At 37.5% G+C, this 17338-nt stretch overlaps 3 protein-coding genes across 11 annotated transcripts; 2 read left to right on the forward strand and 1 right to left on the reverse strand.

Annotated features, from left to right (window-relative positions):
* The first annotated feature begins 1185 nt into the window (after positions 1–1185).
* On the forward strand, positions 1186–7885 carry LOC103723890. 2 transcript variants are annotated; one of them, XM_008814966.3, is made up of 4 exons: positions 1186–1432; positions 5329–5398; positions 6130–6189; positions 6523–7885. In XM_008814966.3, the coding sequence occupies exons 1-4, from the start codon at positions 1356–1358 to the stop codon at positions 6586–6588; spliced, it is 273 nt and encodes a 90-aa protein (XP_008813188.1). In that variant the 5' UTR covers positions 1186–1355; the 3' UTR covers positions 6589–7885. The 2 variants fall into 2 exon arrangements, with proteins under 2 accessions (XP_008813188.1, XP_008813186.1); XM_008814964.4 differs by having other exon boundaries at positions 1187–1432; positions 6503–7885.
* Positions 7778–8459, reverse strand: LOC103723892. Its single transcript, XM_008814967.3, has 2 exons — positions 8446–8459; positions 7778–8323 (listed from the first exon to the last, which is right to left on the reverse strand). The coding sequence occupies exon 2, from the start codon at positions 8302–8304 to the stop codon at positions 7936–7938; it is 369 nt and encodes a 122-aa protein (XP_008813189.1). The 5' UTR covers positions 8305–8323; positions 8446–8459; the 3' UTR covers positions 7778–7935.
* A 1035-nt stretch (positions 8460–9494) lies between these two features.
* LOC103723893 lies at positions 9495–16730 on the forward strand. 8 transcript variants are annotated; one of them, XM_039115731.1, is made up of 5 exons: positions 9495–9832; positions 9899–10064; positions 10253–10325; positions 11019–11101; positions 16461–16718. In XM_039115731.1, exons 1-2 carry the CDS (start codon positions 9678–9680, stop codon positions 10047–10049), a joined length of 306 nt encoding a protein of 101 aa, XP_038971659.1. In that variant the 5' UTR covers positions 9495–9677; the 3' UTR covers positions 10050–10064; positions 10253–10325; positions 11019–11101; positions 16461–16718. The 8 variants fall into 8 exon arrangements, with proteins under 8 accessions (XP_038971659.1, XP_026656075.1, XP_008813192.1 ...); XM_039115733.1 differs by having other exon boundaries at positions 9498–9832; positions 9899–10017; XM_026800274.2 differs by lacking the exon at positions 11019–11101.
* Positions 16731–17338: the final 608 nt, after the last annotated feature.

The following is a 17338-nucleotide window of genomic DNA, read 5'->3' on the forward strand; positions in this document are numbered from 1 at the left end:
AAAGTCAAGCTCAGTGGTGTTAGCTTCAGAGTTGGATTTCAAACATGCAAGACCTCCATTGCTTGAGAAGGGAAGGTTTGGACTGTAAAATGGAAAGCAGAATTTTGTTGTTGAGGACGGTTTCAATGCATGCTGTCCAGGGAGTCAAGGTAAGCAAGAATGGAAGCGCTCTAAAAAGGCTTTTGCATCTCTGTGCAACTAAAGAGAGTGAGTGCATTGGAGCTGAGATGTGAAATAACCAGCAAGACTGAGTACCCAAGCAATGAACTAAGATATGATTACAAGGTTGGATATCAGAGTTGCATCTGGTGCATAACCTATCTAACGGGCAGGTTGTATTAGGTCGGGTATGTAATAATGGGTTAAATGGGTCTTAATAAAGAGATCTTAAAAGGTCGAATTGTAACCATGTAGACCTAATCCTATTTAATGTTGAGTCTGGTCAGCTCTTTTATAACCCAAACTTGTTTATCTTGCGTTAGTTATAGGTCAAATTGGCAGATTATGGCACCAAATTGCCAGCCCTTGGGGTGGCCGTGAATTTATTTTTTTTTTTGGTGGTAAAAGTGGCATTTCATATCACTCTAGCGTGGGTACATTCTGCCAAATCAGAAGAAAGTAGACGGTACAGGAGTAAGAGCATCTCTGATACAGACGTCCAGCTCACTTCTTTGATATGCCGAGCAACAAATGAGGTGATCCAGCTAGCTGCTCTGTTCGCCTCACGGAACACATGAGTCGTCTGAAAGGAAGCCAAATCTCAAATCAATCTGCGTATCTTCCGGAGCAGAGGATGAACATCCTCGTGTCTATCCAATTTAATCTAAGCTAATAAAATAAATATATAAATAATATCATATATATAGTATATTATATCTAATATTATTAAATTAAAAATTATTAAAAAGTGTGCCATCACATCAATGAATGCTTAAAGCATCAATTTAATGGAAATATTTTATGTTATTATTTTATTTTAAAGTATTTGTTCAATCTGACCTAGTTTTATTAGCGTAACGAAATCTAGACCGTTACAGGCTATTTCAATCCAAATTCAGCTTAAAATAGGGTTGGGTTAAAAATAAACTCAATCAAGACTAGATTGGATCGAATTAGAATTGAGAGATATGAACACTAGATTGGATTAACCCAAATCAAGCCGTTCAAGGGCAGTCCCAGCGGTAGCCTTGTGATTTCTCCACCTCGAGTAAGCTGTTCTTAGCCCCGTCTTCTAAACACCTTCCTCCCTCGCTCGCTCTCTCTCGCTCTGTCACACTCGTTCTGTCGATTGTTTGGAAATTGGCGCAGAGAGACATTCAGCGTGCGATTGCGGAGGAGAGAAGAGAAAATGGAGGATGACGGTGTTCCACTTCTTCAACTGCGCCATCCTCACCTTCGGCCCTCATGCCGTCTACTTCTCCGCCACTCCTCTGTAAGCTCTAAATCCGCCATCTTCTTCTCCAAGAAACCCCTCCTAATTTCCACACCCGACCGATTGGTTTCATACCTTCTTATACTCCGAATCCATCCAATAACAATTCGGAATTGTCGCAAAAACCCTAGGTCTTTAGATTTATGACTCTGCTAATATCTTTAGGAAAATGTGATATGATTGGAATTAGTTGTGATTTGAGAGATGATGCTCGCTGCTCGCATTTGATTTTCTTGAATTTGGTCGGCTCGTGGCAGCATCTATTGTGGATTTATTCCCATGTTGGTTGCAGATTCCTTGAAGTGAATGGTGTAGTTTGGAAAAAGGACCGTGATGTTAAGATTGTGCGTATATTCTTTTGGAAAATTTGATTTTATGCTTTACCCATCCATTTTGGGATTTGATCCCCGCTTGCCTGATGGAGATATTGGGCGTGGTGGAATAAAAGACAAAAATGGCTGCCATATACCACTGTTGCCTGATGTGGCAGACGTATGTTAAGAGAAGGCGTACGATTAGAGATATTGGGTCTCTGGCTGGGATAAATCTTGCAGTGGAAAGAAAGGATTGTTAATTATCGAAGCATCAGTGCTTGGGAATAATGGGGTGTTTGAGATAATGCAGGGCATTTAAGGTGAGGCCATGATGATATTCATTTTTAATTAATGGCTCAAAGGCTGAAATGCCATAAGAACGGGGCAGAAAACAGCGATGGACACAAGCATCTGGATGCTGAAATGATGCATGACAGGGGCAGGGCCCCACGAGAGGAGGAGGCAGTTGGGTGGCACCGGAGAAGAAGGTGGAGGAGGGTCAACGGCCTTCAATGCGGTAGTTTGAGGACAATGTGTGGTCCATCCTGTAATTGGTTCCCACCTCCAGGCCGAGCTGGGGAAGGCGCTAGAGAGGGGGAGTTAGGTTTTCTCCAATCCTCCTTTGTTTCTGACCCATGCTAAACTGCATATATGTGGTCTATTAGCAGCTTTAGGGTCCATTTTATTCATCGCAGTACATGGAAAACCTATGTTGGATGCGACCCCTTTTTGAGCATCAGAAGGGGACAGCCTGTGGAGTGTACCTTACCATGAAAAAACCAGAATGACCCCTTACCATAGAATTTGAATCCTTGGTGTGGTTCCTGAAAAGCTGGATCTGAATTTCATGGTTAGTAGTATGGATATTAGGATGCTCTTATATATTGTGTTTCATTGACAAGAGAATGTAAGTAAACATGGTTGTGAAAAAATGAAAAAGAGAAGCTAGGACCCTTTTTTGGGGGTTCCGAGTTTGAATAAAGATTTCTCCAATATAAAAGTGTTTCTTTCTGTTGACTTTTAAATTTTTTGAGGTAATTTTTTATTTTTTATTTATATTTGAACTTTTCAATTTGATTCCTCATTGCTATGAAGTCATAAATGATGAAGGTATACAAAAATGGAAAAAAGTGAAGTGAATTACTAAGACACACAAAGGAAAAATGAAGAAGGTCTAGAGATGGCAAAGGAGGAAAGGCGTGAAGTAATTATAATGCTATAAATAATAAGCTCAAACCTAGGACATAGATGCAAGGGATGAGGTACCAATATTAGTATCTTACTAATAACATATGGATGGGTAAGGCATGATATCTTAGCATGCCTAGATGCAGTATGCCCCATAGTTCTGGAATGGTAAAAATGAGTTGATGCACCATGTCTGTGTTGGTATCGACACTGGAAGCTGCTGATTTAGTACATTATATAGTAGGTAGGTATCCGTAATTGTCGATACTCAAATTCTTGCATGGATGCCTTTGGCCACTCAATCTTGTTGGAAACATGCCAAAGTGCACTGAAGTGCTGAATTACATAAATCGTGATTAGGTTAGTACTGACTAATCTTAGTTATGTTTGATGGTTCCATATCTATATATTCTTATCTCTAATTTTCAAGTATTAATTTGTAGTTATAATTGCGTATATATCTATCCAACAGTGAGGATTATATTTTGGGTTTTTTGCATGGATACCCTTCTAAATATCGGATTTTGCGTGAATACCCTTCCAAAATTGATATTTGCATGTATACCCTCGTAAAATACTTGTTTTGCTATTCTATCCGCTTTTATTCTTATTTTTGCATATATACCCATGCCATCTAACGCCGTTAAAAAATTAACGGTTTCAAATTAAAATGACTAAAATACCCTTAATGGGTAAGCGTGCAAATAGAAATTTTTATAAGGGTATGCAAGCAAATAGTAACTTTACAAGGATATTCATACAATTTTCTATATTTAGAAGGATATTTACGCAAAACAAATCCTAGTAGATGGAAAGAATTTAGATACATTAATTAATGTGATAGCCTTTATAATCCTGTATTTATTAGGAAATGTATTTGGTTCTATGACCAAAGGCCTATTTCTTTATCATGAATATAACAAAAATATATAATAGGATTTGCAAATTGGCTGCATCTAGATTTACCTCCTGCAATTGATCTGATGATGGGATTAATATCATAAGGGGAGTAGGGTTCAAGCGTGGAAGGATGGCAACAAGCATAGGTTCATAGAATCCAAAGGAACCTCGGCCCGTCAGGATTCTCTCTCTCGATCTATTACACTATTGATACTTCTGGTGTCTCAGTAGCTGGTTTTTTTTTTTTTCCTTCTGTTTTTTTGTTTTTGTTTCTTGTAACTTTTGAAGGGAGAAAGTGAGGGAACACTGAACGAAATATGGGCCGTGTCAATTTTCTGCAATGGAATTGGATTTTGGAAGAAGGTCTGGGATTTTTTTTGTCCTCGTGAGAGGAGAGCTGGGAGACGACAAGTTCCGTCCAATCAGTCATATAGATAAAAAATAGTGTGATATGAAATTTGGCTTGGTAAGTCATGGTTCATCTGTTCTGACGGAAGGTCAATTGCAAGTCTTTCAAGTCATGGGTCACAGACCAGGGAGGAAGGAGGAAGGAGATTGCAATCTCGCCGTCGTGAATGCCCGCGGGCGAATGCCAGCGATCGCGATCTCGCGAGCGCGATCTCCCGGTCGCGTCGCCCGCGATCCCGTGGAGGGGGAGGGGGGGAAGACGGGCGCCGGGGGGAAGCCGGGGGCGGGGGGGAGGGGGTGATGTGGAAGCCGGGCGCGGGGAGTGGGGAAGACGGGCGCGAGGAGGGGGAAGCCGGGCGCGGGGGGTTGGGGAAGACGGGCGTGTTGGGGGGGGGGGACGGGCACGGTGGAAGGAGGGGGAGCCGGGCGCGGGGGGGTGGGGGGGGGGGGCAGACCGGCGTGGGGGGAGGAAGGGGAGCAAGGATAATAACGTCATTTCATATTTTAATTTTATTTTTAATTAATAAAAATATGATTTTTTTTCACACCGTTAGAACAACCGTTATATTAGGGATATTTGTACAATAACAGAGTTTTACGAGGGTATACATGCAAATACCAATTTTCAAAGGGTATTCACGCAAAATCTGATATTTAGAAGGGTATCTATGCAAAAAACCCTTATATTTTTTGCAAAGATGCATGATAGTTATGTGTACATGCATGATGGCATGGTTGACATTCAACATAAAATATTGAGCTCATAATATAATCAGCTTATGCACTTTTTAGTAATTTGAAATTTGAGCTTATAGTTACTAGTCAAATTACTTTCTGGCAATATTCATGCTTTTGATCAGCAGAACTTATGCCAATTGCTTATTATGGTAAATGGTTGTTCTTTTTCCTTTGTCCTTATCCTATTGATGAATTAGATGATTATGCTTTTTCAAACATCAAATTTATCTGGGTAAGTTTTGCCGCTGTCAAAATTTGGGAGAGCAATACATAACCAGTTTGTATCCCTAATGTTTCTGAAGTCTGGTTTATTATAGATAGATTTTAATGCAGTTTGTCTTAATGCAGATCAGAGTATGATACTATTGAAACTTCTTTCAAAGCTGCTGCTGTTTATCTTGGAACAGCATTAGTGAAGGTTTGTAATCTATTTGCTGTTAATATTCTTGTAAATATATGAAAGAAGGAGAAGTTTATCCCAGAATACCTATAAAAGTAGTGATCTAAGGATATTATTTCTGATAACTGCTTAATACTTCCAAGCGTATATTTATTCAAATATGTATATTTCATCAGCTTCTTTAGCTCTCCAGATCAACATTTTGCTTCTTCCATAGTTGGAGAAAAAGTTTTAAAGTTCTGATTTGACTCACTTGATTGGTGAACAACCATGGGATTTGCAGTTTCTCTTGACACCAACCAATGTGTTAACCTGCAAAAAAGCCAGATTTATTTTTTATTTGAAAATGTGCGAAGGACCTCTTCTCAAAGTTCAAGAAAGCCCTTAAAATCTATGAGAGATGTTCCAGTTAACATATTGTTGAATAAATATGAAGATGTTAAACACAGGCAATGTGAAAATTTGTATTAAATCATCGAAAAAGTCATTTTATAGTTTTCCAATCTTATCATGTCCGGTCTATTGTCTATAATTGGATATTAGAATTATGTTAACATAGCTGTTCATATATTCGTTTTTATAGTCTCATCTTGTTTGTTGATCTGATGTTGATGTAGTGAAATTATTTTTGAATTTTGTTGAGCCACTCAAGAACTAATTATTTATCACTTATTTTCTCTAATGGTTACAGTTCTTTATCAGCAGAAGGTTGCTTGTTACTTCTAATATTGTTTATTCTATAATTGCAGCTTGTTTGCCTGGCAACTTTTCTCAAAGTATCTGAGAATGACAGTTTTGATTCATGTCAGGTAGTTTTGGCATGTTCAGGAGAATGTCTTCATTTGGTTTCATAGTGCTTGAACTTTCAATATGTATTTTTCTTGCAAAAATCCCTCCCTCTCTAGAATGTTATATAACTCCTCAATAGCAGGCTGATTCATTATGCATCATGATTTGCACTAATGCATGCACATTCAACAGTACCACATTATTTTGTTCAGGCTGCATGCTACATGCCATGTACTATCGAATTTTCACATTTGAAATTTCTTGTTATATAGTATGTAAAGATCCTATGATTGCACCTGACTTTGTGAGCAACATTATTTCTGTCCATCTCAGTTGACATATATGCTTGCCAGCATGCTTGTGAATATAATAAAAAAGTCGCTGGATCTTGCAACTATTTGAGAAGAGCTTTGGGATGACAGCCTTCAAAGTTGGTGGGCTTTTACATCAAAAAAGAAAAAAGATAGTGGGCTTTGAATTATTCTCCTCTTTGATGATGGCTTTCATCAGTTGGCAGCTTTTTTTATGCTTGTCAGAGACCAGCCTAACAAATGGAGATTGCCACCAGTTCAGTTATTTGGTCAGGGAAGGGTTACCCACGTCCTTTGATTCTATGTACCCAAAAACAAAGCCAAAGAAACTTGTCATGCTTGCAGCATCTTGGCCTGCTCTCTGATTGAAGCATATGCTCTTCTTTTTTTTTGGTACAAAGCATGTGTTTTTTATATTAATTTAATTTCTCTGCTCCAGCTGAGTACAAATGGAGCAAGCTCAGCCTCTTGTACTTTCAGAACTCTTGCACTGTCATTTAAGTCACTTTTGATTGTAAGTTTTGAGCTAAGCTGACTGGGTGAAGTAAAATTATCAGGTATACCCACAGCAATGTTATAATCATTTACCTGCACCTCCAGTTGTGAAGGTTCTTCTAATTTGTGGTTTTATGCCAATTTTTCCCCCATTAATGAGAGCCTATCCTTTTTTGATCTGCTTGCTTATTATTAGAATCTGCTGACAAGGTTTAGTCTGAGCACTCTACAGAAGGTTGGTATGTTGATGGAATCTCATTGCCCCATAATTTGAAATATATTTTTTATGAGACCTCGCTGTGAAGTCCTCATTGAATTTGATCAGCATTTTAAATCATGTCCTCCACGGATCCAAGTTGGTTTCGGAAAAAACAAAAAAATACAAAAACTTATCCGAAATTTATGTTTGTTACACTTATATTCAATAGTATGTAAAATCTATACTTACATCCGATTAAAGAAATGGATGGCCAAAGGCTGTTGGTTGCATAGTCTGTTGTGAGGTCAGAATACCATCAAGCCCTGCTGCTATCATCTGTGATTAGCTTTAAAAATCATTACTTGCTAATGAACTTTATCAACATTGTCAAGATGATCAGACAGAAGTGGCATTAAGTGAGCAAATTAGTCATAAAACGAGCTTATTTAATTTCATATATCGTTTAATGAATGAATATGAAGTAACAGTGCAACCTGTAATAAAAATAAAAATAAACACCATCTTAAACAACTTTAACATGATTTTTTTTTTTTTTTTCTGATGATGGCATCATTAACATGTTTCTCTGAAACAGCCGTTCTCTTGAAAACACAGAATTGAAACATTGCACTGATCAATATAAACTGCTTTTAATCAAATATCAATCTTTCAACCAATATTCAATTCATCATTCGGCCCCAAATATCCAAAGGAAAATAACAAGGACAATATTATGTTGAAAGAAACTAAGTTGCCATCTTCTACTCAGCTTCCTCTAAAGTTGCTTCCACTCGAAGAAGAACGAAGCCCACGGCCACCCCAATCAACACAAGGCCATTCATGATCGCTGCAATCTTAAAAATCTCATCTGCCGCACTGAAGGTGGAAGAGAGAGCTCCACCTTTGCCCTTCTTTCCCTGCGATAAGGACCTGAGGGAGCTCACAACCATGGCGAAGGACTGGGTAGTGCAAGCTGGAAGGCCGAGGTTGGTTACTTTGTTGTGAGCTTTGAGGCCTCCATAGGAGTTCAGTCCTTCAATGTAACCCACACTGGACTTCTTTCTCATTGAGGAGCTCAGGGTGCACGAGACAGCAGCTGCCGGGAGTGTTGCTGAAGAGAGAGCTGCCATCTCTGAGAGAGCTCACAATCTGCAGCATAAACTATGTTATCAGTTCTGAGAGTATAAAACTATTTGATTCTACGATTAAGTAGTGGAGGACAGAATTATAAGTAGGAATTCAACAAGGAGAGAAGGATGAATGTTTGATACCTGTTGTGTGTTTAAGGCTAAAAGAATGAAGAGGTGGGAAGGAGGAAGGGAGAGGAGTATTGCATGATAAAGGGAGGGCGAGTTTTGGATAAGGTGAGAGGAAGGATGTTTGGCTGCCAAAGAGATTACATCCTCACTTTGGAGAAGAGTTTAAATGTTGGCCAGGAAAATTGGAGGTCTAAAATTATAGGCACTTGATGAGACAAGTCAGAAGTTAGGTCTGCCTCTTTTTTTCCTCCTGGAAGAGAAATTTGTGAATAATTTGTTATCAGCGATGGGTATGACAAATTCTTGGATAAGATGGGTTAAGATAGGATAATTTTTTTATTGGATAAATTAATTTTATCTGATAATTATATTGTCTAGTCTTGATTGAAAGATACAAATACCTCACTATTTGTATTTACTTTTTCATAACAAACTAGTATTTTTGAATATTTCTACAAAATTAGGTTAAAATTTTTATAGAAATTGGACAGGTTGCCCTTGCATTTTTGAAGAACTTATCCAAATACGATCCAGATTCTAGCTTTTGGGCTGTAGAAAGAAAAAAAATCTACTCAAATTATATGAGATTTGAATTGAATGGTGTTTGGTTGATACGGGGTTATGCTTAAATAATCTGTCTAATCCATAAAGTCTGTAGGATTTTCAGCTCAATTCTATATAAATATCGAAACGTATCCTAAAAATAGAATAAAATATAAGAACAATTCTAGTTTCATGGTATTTAAGATATTATTGATTCCTGAATATTCTTGTTCTACCAAAATATCGGAGATTAGCAATTTGAGGCTATTTCTAGACATGTTTGCCATTTTTTTAAGAGATAAAGCAGGAAGAGGATGAATAAATAGCTTATTCTACCCTTTTGTAATGTATATTAGACCTTAATAATTTGTGTATCAGATATATTTTTTTCTCATCATCCAATATCCATGCACACCGATATCCTCTTCACCCCCGGAGAGCCACATAGAAATGTCTACGCGGACAGGTACGTCGGACTAACTCTCCATTCGAGGGAGTCGAAGCTTTAGAACGATTTCCCATCATACACAAAGCTTATCAAATCAACGGCCTAATTTTCTCGATCGGCTGCTCTCCTTGGGGCGCAAAATTATCGTTTCGCCCTCTACCGTCTTTTATTGTGTCGCCACGCCCTCCCAGAAAATCCCTAAACCCTCGAAGCCAGCAATCCCCGGAGCCTCAGCTTCTCTTTCTTTCTCGAAATGGCTTGGCGTGGGTCGATCTCCAGATCGCTGCACGCCGCAGCGCGGTCGTCCTCCTCCTCCCTCCGTTCCCGGCCGGCTCCCCCCCGCCTTCGCCCTCCGCCGCTTGCCTCCCCTCGGCTCCCGCGCCGCCGCCTCTCTTTCGCCTCTCCCAGGTAAATCCGTCCATTTTCTCCCGATTTCCTCTGGTTGTCGATTTCTCAAGTGGCTTTTTCCGGCAGGACTTTGGGAGAGCTAGGGTGCGCCCAGTCTCTCCTCCCGCTCCACAGCGTGGTCGCCGTGCCCCGCCTCACCTCGCACCTTTCCGTCAGCGCGAGAGCGTGCTGTGAGCTCTCTCAGGGTACCTTTCGTCGCACTTGTCAAGATCGCTAGTTATCTCCTTTCTTTGTGAGTCTTGTCATCGGTCTAGTCTTGCTTTTCTAGGATGTCAATTGCATGATTGAAAGAAAATAAAAGGCTATCTTTTTTTATGTTGTTTTGAATCGATACTTATATGATACGATGGGATCTTGCATTAGATGGTTAGGGTTTTTGAGATGCTTGTTTTTATTGTTTTTGGGATTGGGATTTGATAGGGAAAAATGGAAAAGATGGTTGATGCAAGAGACAGGCTGGCATTCGGTGGGAAGCATTGATTTCTAAGTTGATGTAGGTTCCTCTTTTCTTAATTGCTCTTCCTGCAGTGAATGGATAGGAAAGTTTAAATTTAGAGAGAAAACTTGGAAAGTTGAATGATTTGAAGAGTAAGAAAAAGAAAACACAATCATGTTTTGCAAATTACATGTGACTGATGAATCTGGTTCCCTGTATTGTTTACCTTATAAGTATTGATGTGAATGCATCTCTTACGTTTCTGACATTTTTTTAAGTGATATATGTATGTATGTATGTATGTATGTATGTATGCATGCATGCTTTGTTTTACATTTTAATGTTTAAATTTGATGTAATTAGTTTAGAGATAGATCAACATGTCTTTACATGTCCGTATTGATGCATTGTCTTATTTGTCTCTTTCTTGGATTAACTAGAAGTTAGTACTTTGTTATTTCTCCATCTTTCACTGCAATATTTAAATGAGTATCAGGATGAACTAATTAAAGTACTTGTGAGACCATTTGAGGTCTCCTTTACTGACTGACAAAAAGGGTATATTAAATAGTGTTTAATTGGGAGTTGCAGTGACATTTTTTTTACCGCCATCTTTTGTTGATCATTGTTGCATACTTCTGAGATGGCTTGTATTAGAAGGTTAAGACTAGTCTATTCTTTTCTTAACTTATCGTTTTATTTGAATTCATTTTTGGTTGATTTGAGGTAATTGGGATTGAGATTTGATAGGGAGGAATGGGAAAGATGGGTGATGCAAGAGAGAGGACAGGATTCAGTGAAAGCAGGAGGATGGTGATGTTGTGTCAACCACTGTAGGTTTTCTCTTTCCTAACGGTTATTCCAAAAGTAAATATGTAAGATTAAAAGAAAAAGTATGCATAGCAGAAAATAAAGTTGGACAAAAGTATAAACATAACTCTTTGGTAAAGATGATTTTGCCTAACACTGGATCTTTCTTTTGATGTTGTACTAAATTGGTAGCTCATGCTAGTTCAGCATAATGTAGTAAAGCAACAACATAGTACATGCATATTTTCTTTTCTCTTTTTCTTTTCTTGGGCCACTTTGCGGAGGTTGTTGTTGTTGAACATTTTATTCTGTTTTTTAATTCTTCAAGAAATTTTATCGTTTATCTTGTTGGTCATATATGAATATAAAGAAGTGAGCTTTTCATGCATTCAAATTGATGTTCCCCTTATCCATGTTCCCCCTTGGTCCTTTTGCTACCTTTCTCTATTTGAGTATTATGTTTTGAAAGCATGAAACTCTGCGTAGCATTTAGTTTTGATTTTCCGCAAAACATGAAAGTGCATGTTGCCTAATGAAGTTAATTTTTTAGGACTATCATTGGTGTTAGATTTATTAATTTGACATTTAATGATGAGTCATAGTTAGCAGCTACATATCAAGGTTATCATCAATGTTGTCACTATCATCAATATTGATATCATCGCTAGCATCATCATTTATATCGTTACTATTATCAATATAATATCATCAAGACTATAACCTTTAGAATTGTCATCACTGAACTTGTTCAGAAATATCATAAAGAAAGGAACATAGGAGTTTGTCATTAGGTATTTGACCAAACAGCATCTTCTGATTCCTACAGAACCTATCACTAAAATACCCCTTAAAAGGTATATGGTTAAGTAGAGGGGATCCCTTGTACAGCTTGAGATATGACCAATTTCAACAATCATTTGGCTGATTTTGTTGATTTTTGTGAGCATGGCAGAAGAAACATCCTCATTACTGAATAAAAGAAACACCTACTACTCAGTTGATGTCCTTTTGCTAAAGCTGATTCATATCTAAGCTTGAATTAACCAATTGCCGCCTTATTTCACTGTCTTGTAACACTTCTTATCGAGAACCAATTGTCAATGTTTCAAGATGTTACCTTATGGTTATGTTACATGCTTTTTCCTATGACTTAGATGGAAAGTTATGGGACAAATACTTAGAACTTCAATGTAGTGTACCATGCAAACTTTAACTGGAATTTTTATGAAAATGAGGCTCTTGTCAATGTTGATGGCTAAGAGATGCCCTGTTCTATTGTTGTTGCTGTTGAAATGGAGAGAGATAAAACAAGGAATCTAAAAATGAAATGGTGCTTGATGAATAGTGTTGGGGTGCCTCTAGCTTGAGAGCAACTTACATCCTTGAGGTATGGTGGAAAATCATAAAATGACATTAAACCTTGCAGTGGCACATGGATGGTATGACAGATGGTCTAGGTAAATATGTTAGGTGCAGACATTTATGTGGTTGTCTAATAAATCCACACTTGAGAATAATTGAAGTTTATGTGTTGCCCAATCGAGGATAGAAAGTGGAGTAGGATTAAGTTATGCAGTGGATATGTGAAGTAAACATATGAGGAGGCACTGTCATAATAAAAAAAAAGGGGGCATATATAAGATCTGTTGGGGAAATAGTTAATCTGTATTATTAACTGTTAACTTTTCACTCTTTGGCACCACAAAAAAAATAGTAATGTATTTCGGGGAGGTGGCTACATTGGAAGAAATATTGCTAGTTTTGTGGAATGAGTCTTTGTGATTTCTTGCTGATATATTTTTCTTTCTTTCTTGGAGATTGGGGGTTTGTACACGGTTTATATAAAATCATTTGTGATGCAAAGGGGCTATTGAGACTCTAAGTTTGTTATTGGTATGTGATGGGGTTATCCTAGGCGCTGACTTAGATAGTGCATCTTCATGTTTGTTTTCTCAATGGAGGTGGAAATGATTGATGATAGCTTGCCCCCAATTGTCCCTTTGTGGCCTTTTGTACATTCTGGTGCATTATGAAGTCTTTTGCATTTGTGAGAACTTTTGCATTTCTGAAAATCTAAAAGGCAGAATGTTCTGTAATGGTATGGGACTATCTCTGTTTTATAACGAAACTTTGGAGTTTGAACCTTTTTAGTGAGGGCATTTATTATGTGAATGTATTTTGACTTAATGCTATCTTATAAGCATGATGACAACCTGGTATATGCTATTTCATAGTGTCCATTACTGATAAAACACATTGGATAACCATAGTTAAATTGTATGTGAGTGTAAGCTTGTTGTTTTGAGATTGTTAAGCATTGAATGTATTTCAAATTGAAGATGGCACTGATTGTAGATTTGGATTTCCTTCTTTTTTTAGGTCTCCGAATGTATAATAGTGTCAACTGCATATATTGTGATAAATTTCTACCTATGGTCAACCTCCAAACTTTATGCATATATTTGGCAGCTATTCTCACATCATCGTGGTTCTCGTTGCATTTTCTAGATTTGGGTGTCCTATTGATTTTTATGTGTACTTATCTATGTTAGATATACTTGGGTTCTTGGGCTGGGTGTAGGTGTGTGTCTAAGCGTTGGATCCTTTCAATATCAAAAAAAAAAAAAAAAAAAAAAAATCTTGCCATGCTGTGTTGAAGAATCACCAACTTCTATGTTGAAGTGTTGGTGCAGTTAGTTTAGGCTAAATCAAAGAGTCTAGGAAATATGAATACTTGTTGTATTTGCATATTTTGGAAAAAATGAAGATTTGAATTTATGGTTCTGCCTAAGAATTGATTGAAATTTGAAACACAAAATCATATGATAGTTATAGGAGGTTCAAAAGGGAAAGATTAATGATATATGCAAGAAGTCAAGGAGATTAGGGACAGCAAAAAAAAAGAAGAAAGATGTGGACCTTTAAATATGCTTAAAGGATGAAGGTGGTGAAGTCCTTTGGGGAGCTTTGAAAAGATTTAGAAATACAAAAGATACTTGATTCTGTAAATGAGGATTAGTGACGAGCTTTTGATTAGCAACATATTTATGCATATGGTTGATAGCAGTAGATCAGGTTTGTGCTTGCAAGCTATTAAAATTAAGGATTTTCAGGATGAAGTATGTTAAGGTTTCAAAAGTAGATGAGAAGTGCATAATGGATGGATATAGTGGAGCATATATAGTTGATTTGGCTAGTGGATCATATTATAAAGGTTTCGACCAGCGGTAGAATGTGAAACGAAGTTAAAAGCACAGTATATTTTAGACTAAAGGGAATACAAATAATTTGCAAACTAGTCGAACAAATGCTAAACTGGGGTATCCAAAACCTAATCCTGATTCATGCTTGGAAGGTTGCTGTCAAGGTAAATCTCTTTACTCAGGTAGTTGATGGAATATTTTAGAGCAATGAAACACCTACATGCGGTTTTATTGATATCTTAGGCATATTCTGATACCAAGAGAGCGCATTTGGAGGTGTTCTGGAAGAAAAACCTATATGGTGTATGTACTGATAGTGTGAAAGACATGAGGAACAACTCTGCGAACTACCTATGGGGAGGATAGGAAGCTTCCAGCATGAGTAAGTCTTCAGCAAGGGCTAGGCTTTGACTGCTGACCTTATGAAAGTTACTTTTGTTGTTAAGTATCTGATAACATGGGAGGTCCCTGAGTGCATGTTAATCAAAAGGTTCAGGATTATTTGATGAAGTTTAATTTTTTTAATTATTTAAGTATAGGAATAGATGTTTCAATGTTAGGCGAACTCAGGATTTAGTAATGTGTTTGAACTCAAACATACACGTGATCTTGAGAGAGCCTGAATGATTTCTAAAACAATGCTGAAGGATGTGGATATAGAAAAGAATTTCTATATTATTACGAAGGGCAATATTAATGAAGTTTAAATGGTATTTTGGATCTTTATGATCATTGGAATCATCGAGGAAAAAGGAAACTTGTCAAGTTATGGAAATGAATGGTCTTCAACAAGAAATTGTGCGATGAAGATGTTGAGACTGATGTGTGGTACCAGGATGTATAAAGAGAAATGAATCTTGCACTAGGTTATAGGAAGAAGCTTGTGAGTAGCACCAATAGAGGATAAAGTGATGAGTGGCTATTTTTGCCATGTGAATTGTAGGATAAAGATGATCGCAGTTAGTAGGTGCTGGATTGAAGGGACAGCATAGATGAAAAGGACAGACCATATTTGTGCAGGCATGACCAGGAAAATTGAAGATTTTAGTTGAGCTGTTTTGTGTTTATGCTCTGCCCATGTCTTGAGTTCATGGACTCTTTTCCAGTTTCAAATAATTACGTGATATGCAAACTGAGATTTCGTTAAGTTACCCAGCTTTGGGCAAAATCGTGGAATTGTACTGGTGGAGTAGCTGACTCGCACACTTGAGTTCTTCTCCACAGATGTTATTCAGTCCCATGGGCGGTGAACTTTCCCTACGAAAAAAACATTTTGCCTACTTCCAGCAAATAGAGAGAAGAAACTTGAAGGTGTAATATCAGTTGACCATCTTACAAAAGCACATAAAGTTGAACTATATGGTGTAGTTAGTCTTCATTTATTATTCTGACCATTGAAATGACATCGAAGATAGTCCCATCACTGAGTATCACTTCTGCCCAAAACATTTTTGCAGAAATCTATTAAGCAACTCATTTGAGCTTTGTTTTGTTATGTTTTGTTGGTATTTGATTCCATGTAAGTGAAGACATTGAATGTGTCTTATCCTTCCCAGTAGTAGTTTTCGGTAGACGTGGAAAAATAACTGGGTGCTGATAATCTCGCCTGTGGGATATTTGAAGTTATAATCTTAAATCTTAAAATGTTAAGGGAATTGACTTTAATCACAACATATGATTGTTGAAAGATTTAACTCTTATGACCTCTTAAAAGCAATAAAAAATGTCTAGATGCAAAGATGGAAGTAATTGCATTGATTACTCTAACATTTTAGTTAATTTCTAGTTTAATTGAATCATAATGACATTGTGTTGGCTGTATGTACATCAGGGAACATTGAGAGAGTGATTTTTACCTAGGCCAAACACCTATACATGCCACCTGTCTTTTGTTTTTTTTTCTTTAGTCATCTGATATAGTATTATCAGACCATTAGATATCAAACATGCATGGAATATTAGATTTAAGTCATGTCTGTGCTATACAGCAGCATAAATTATTATCCTGGAGGAGCTTGTCAAAAGAAAAGTCCTCATGATTTTTTGAGATCACATGCGCCAGCTTATAATGTCTGACTGTCTTGTTTGATTGAAATCACCTTTTTTACCTTTGGTGGGTAACAGTTTGACTAAGGCATGGTTAAATTACTTGCTGAAATCTATGTTCCCCATTGGGCAGGTACTTGAAGGCAGTAAGATCTCGTTAAAAGCATTTGGAGCAGTCATCATAGGGTTGTTTTCGAAATCTTTGAGCTATATCATCTAGCAGCTGGAGTAGGACAAACCTATGAACGGTTTTGCATATTTTGATAAACTTTGAATTTTCCCAATTCTTGTGGTTGATTAACTATAATTTTTTGGTAAACCGCTGAGGATAAAATCGCATTGATGTTCATCATGCCACTGGGACTCTCAATGCATGTCATGGATTCTGTCTGCTTTTGTTTCATGTGGTACTATGCAATTGGCACTGTGCATGTTTGAATTTGTGGTTGGGTCCTTGAAATGCAATGTCAAGCGCAACTGTTGAGATCCAGAGACTAATGTAGGTTGATATGCAGATCAGGTTACTTTATGTTATTGTATTTCTGAAATCTAACTAGCAAATAGGCACGTCTAAAATAAATGAAGATGGCAAAAAAAGAGATTGCTTGATAGTTCCCAACTCATATGCCCCAAAAGATAACATGGTTTTGTTTCCAGGAAAGGTTCCTCTAGAGAAAGTAGGATGCTACTTCCCCGCATCCACCTTTATCAAAGATTAACACAGCAAAGTAACATTTTCCATCATACTCGGAAGATCTAGAAGGTCATTCTCCATTTTACAGTGAGCTCGAACAGAAACCTTTCATCCAAGATTCAGGAATATGCAACTCGCTATCCGTATCTATTAAGCCTATCATATCTATTACTACTTGGACCCTTAAGGTCAGCAATTTCAGAACTGAGAGCTGATATAGGGGTAAGAGATATTGATTAGGAACGGAATCTCAATGGATATAAGCTTGGTCTGGCTCTAAACGTATCGATCGTTTGTTCGTTTATTGTCTATATGCG

Source organism: Phoenix dactylifera, unplaced genomic scaffold, assembly GCF_009389715.1.
Source record: "Phoenix dactylifera cultivar Barhee BC4 unplaced genomic scaffold, palm_55x_up_171113_PBpolish2nd_filt_p 000007F, whole genome shotgun sequence".
Taxonomy (NCBI): domain Eukaryota; kingdom Viridiplantae; phylum Streptophyta; class Magnoliopsida; order Arecales; family Arecaceae; genus Phoenix; species Phoenix dactylifera.

What these genes read in the sequence shown, in the direction of transcription:
- LOC103723890 (XM_008814964.4), top strand. Translation starts at nt 1,356, where the DNA reads ATGACGGTGTTCCACTTCTTCAACTGCGCCATCCTCACCTTCGGCCCT. An exon ending in TTGGAACAGCATTAGTGAAG is followed by an intron (nt 5,399 to 6,129) that starts GTTTGTAATCTA and finishes CTATAATTGCAG; the next exon opens with CTTGTTTGCCTGGCAACTTT. An exon ending in ACAGTTTTGATTCATGTCAG is followed by an intron (nt 6,190 to 6,502) that starts GTAGTTTTGGCA and finishes TGTCCATCTCAG; the next exon opens with TTGACATATATGCTTGCCAG.
- LOC103723892 (XM_008814967.3), bottom strand. Translation starts at nt 8,304, where the DNA reads ATGGCAGCTCTCTCTTCAGCAACACTCCCGGCAGCTGCTGTCTCGTGC.
- LOC103723893 (XM_039115731.1), top strand. Translation starts at nt 9,678, where the DNA reads ATGGCTTGGCGTGGGTCGATCTCCAGATCGCTGCACGCCGCAGCGCGG. An exon ending in CTCTCTTTCGCCTCTCCCAG is followed by an intron (nt 9,833 to 9,898) that starts GTAAATCCGTCC and finishes TTTTTCCGGCAG; the next exon opens with GACTTTGGGAGAGCTAGGGT.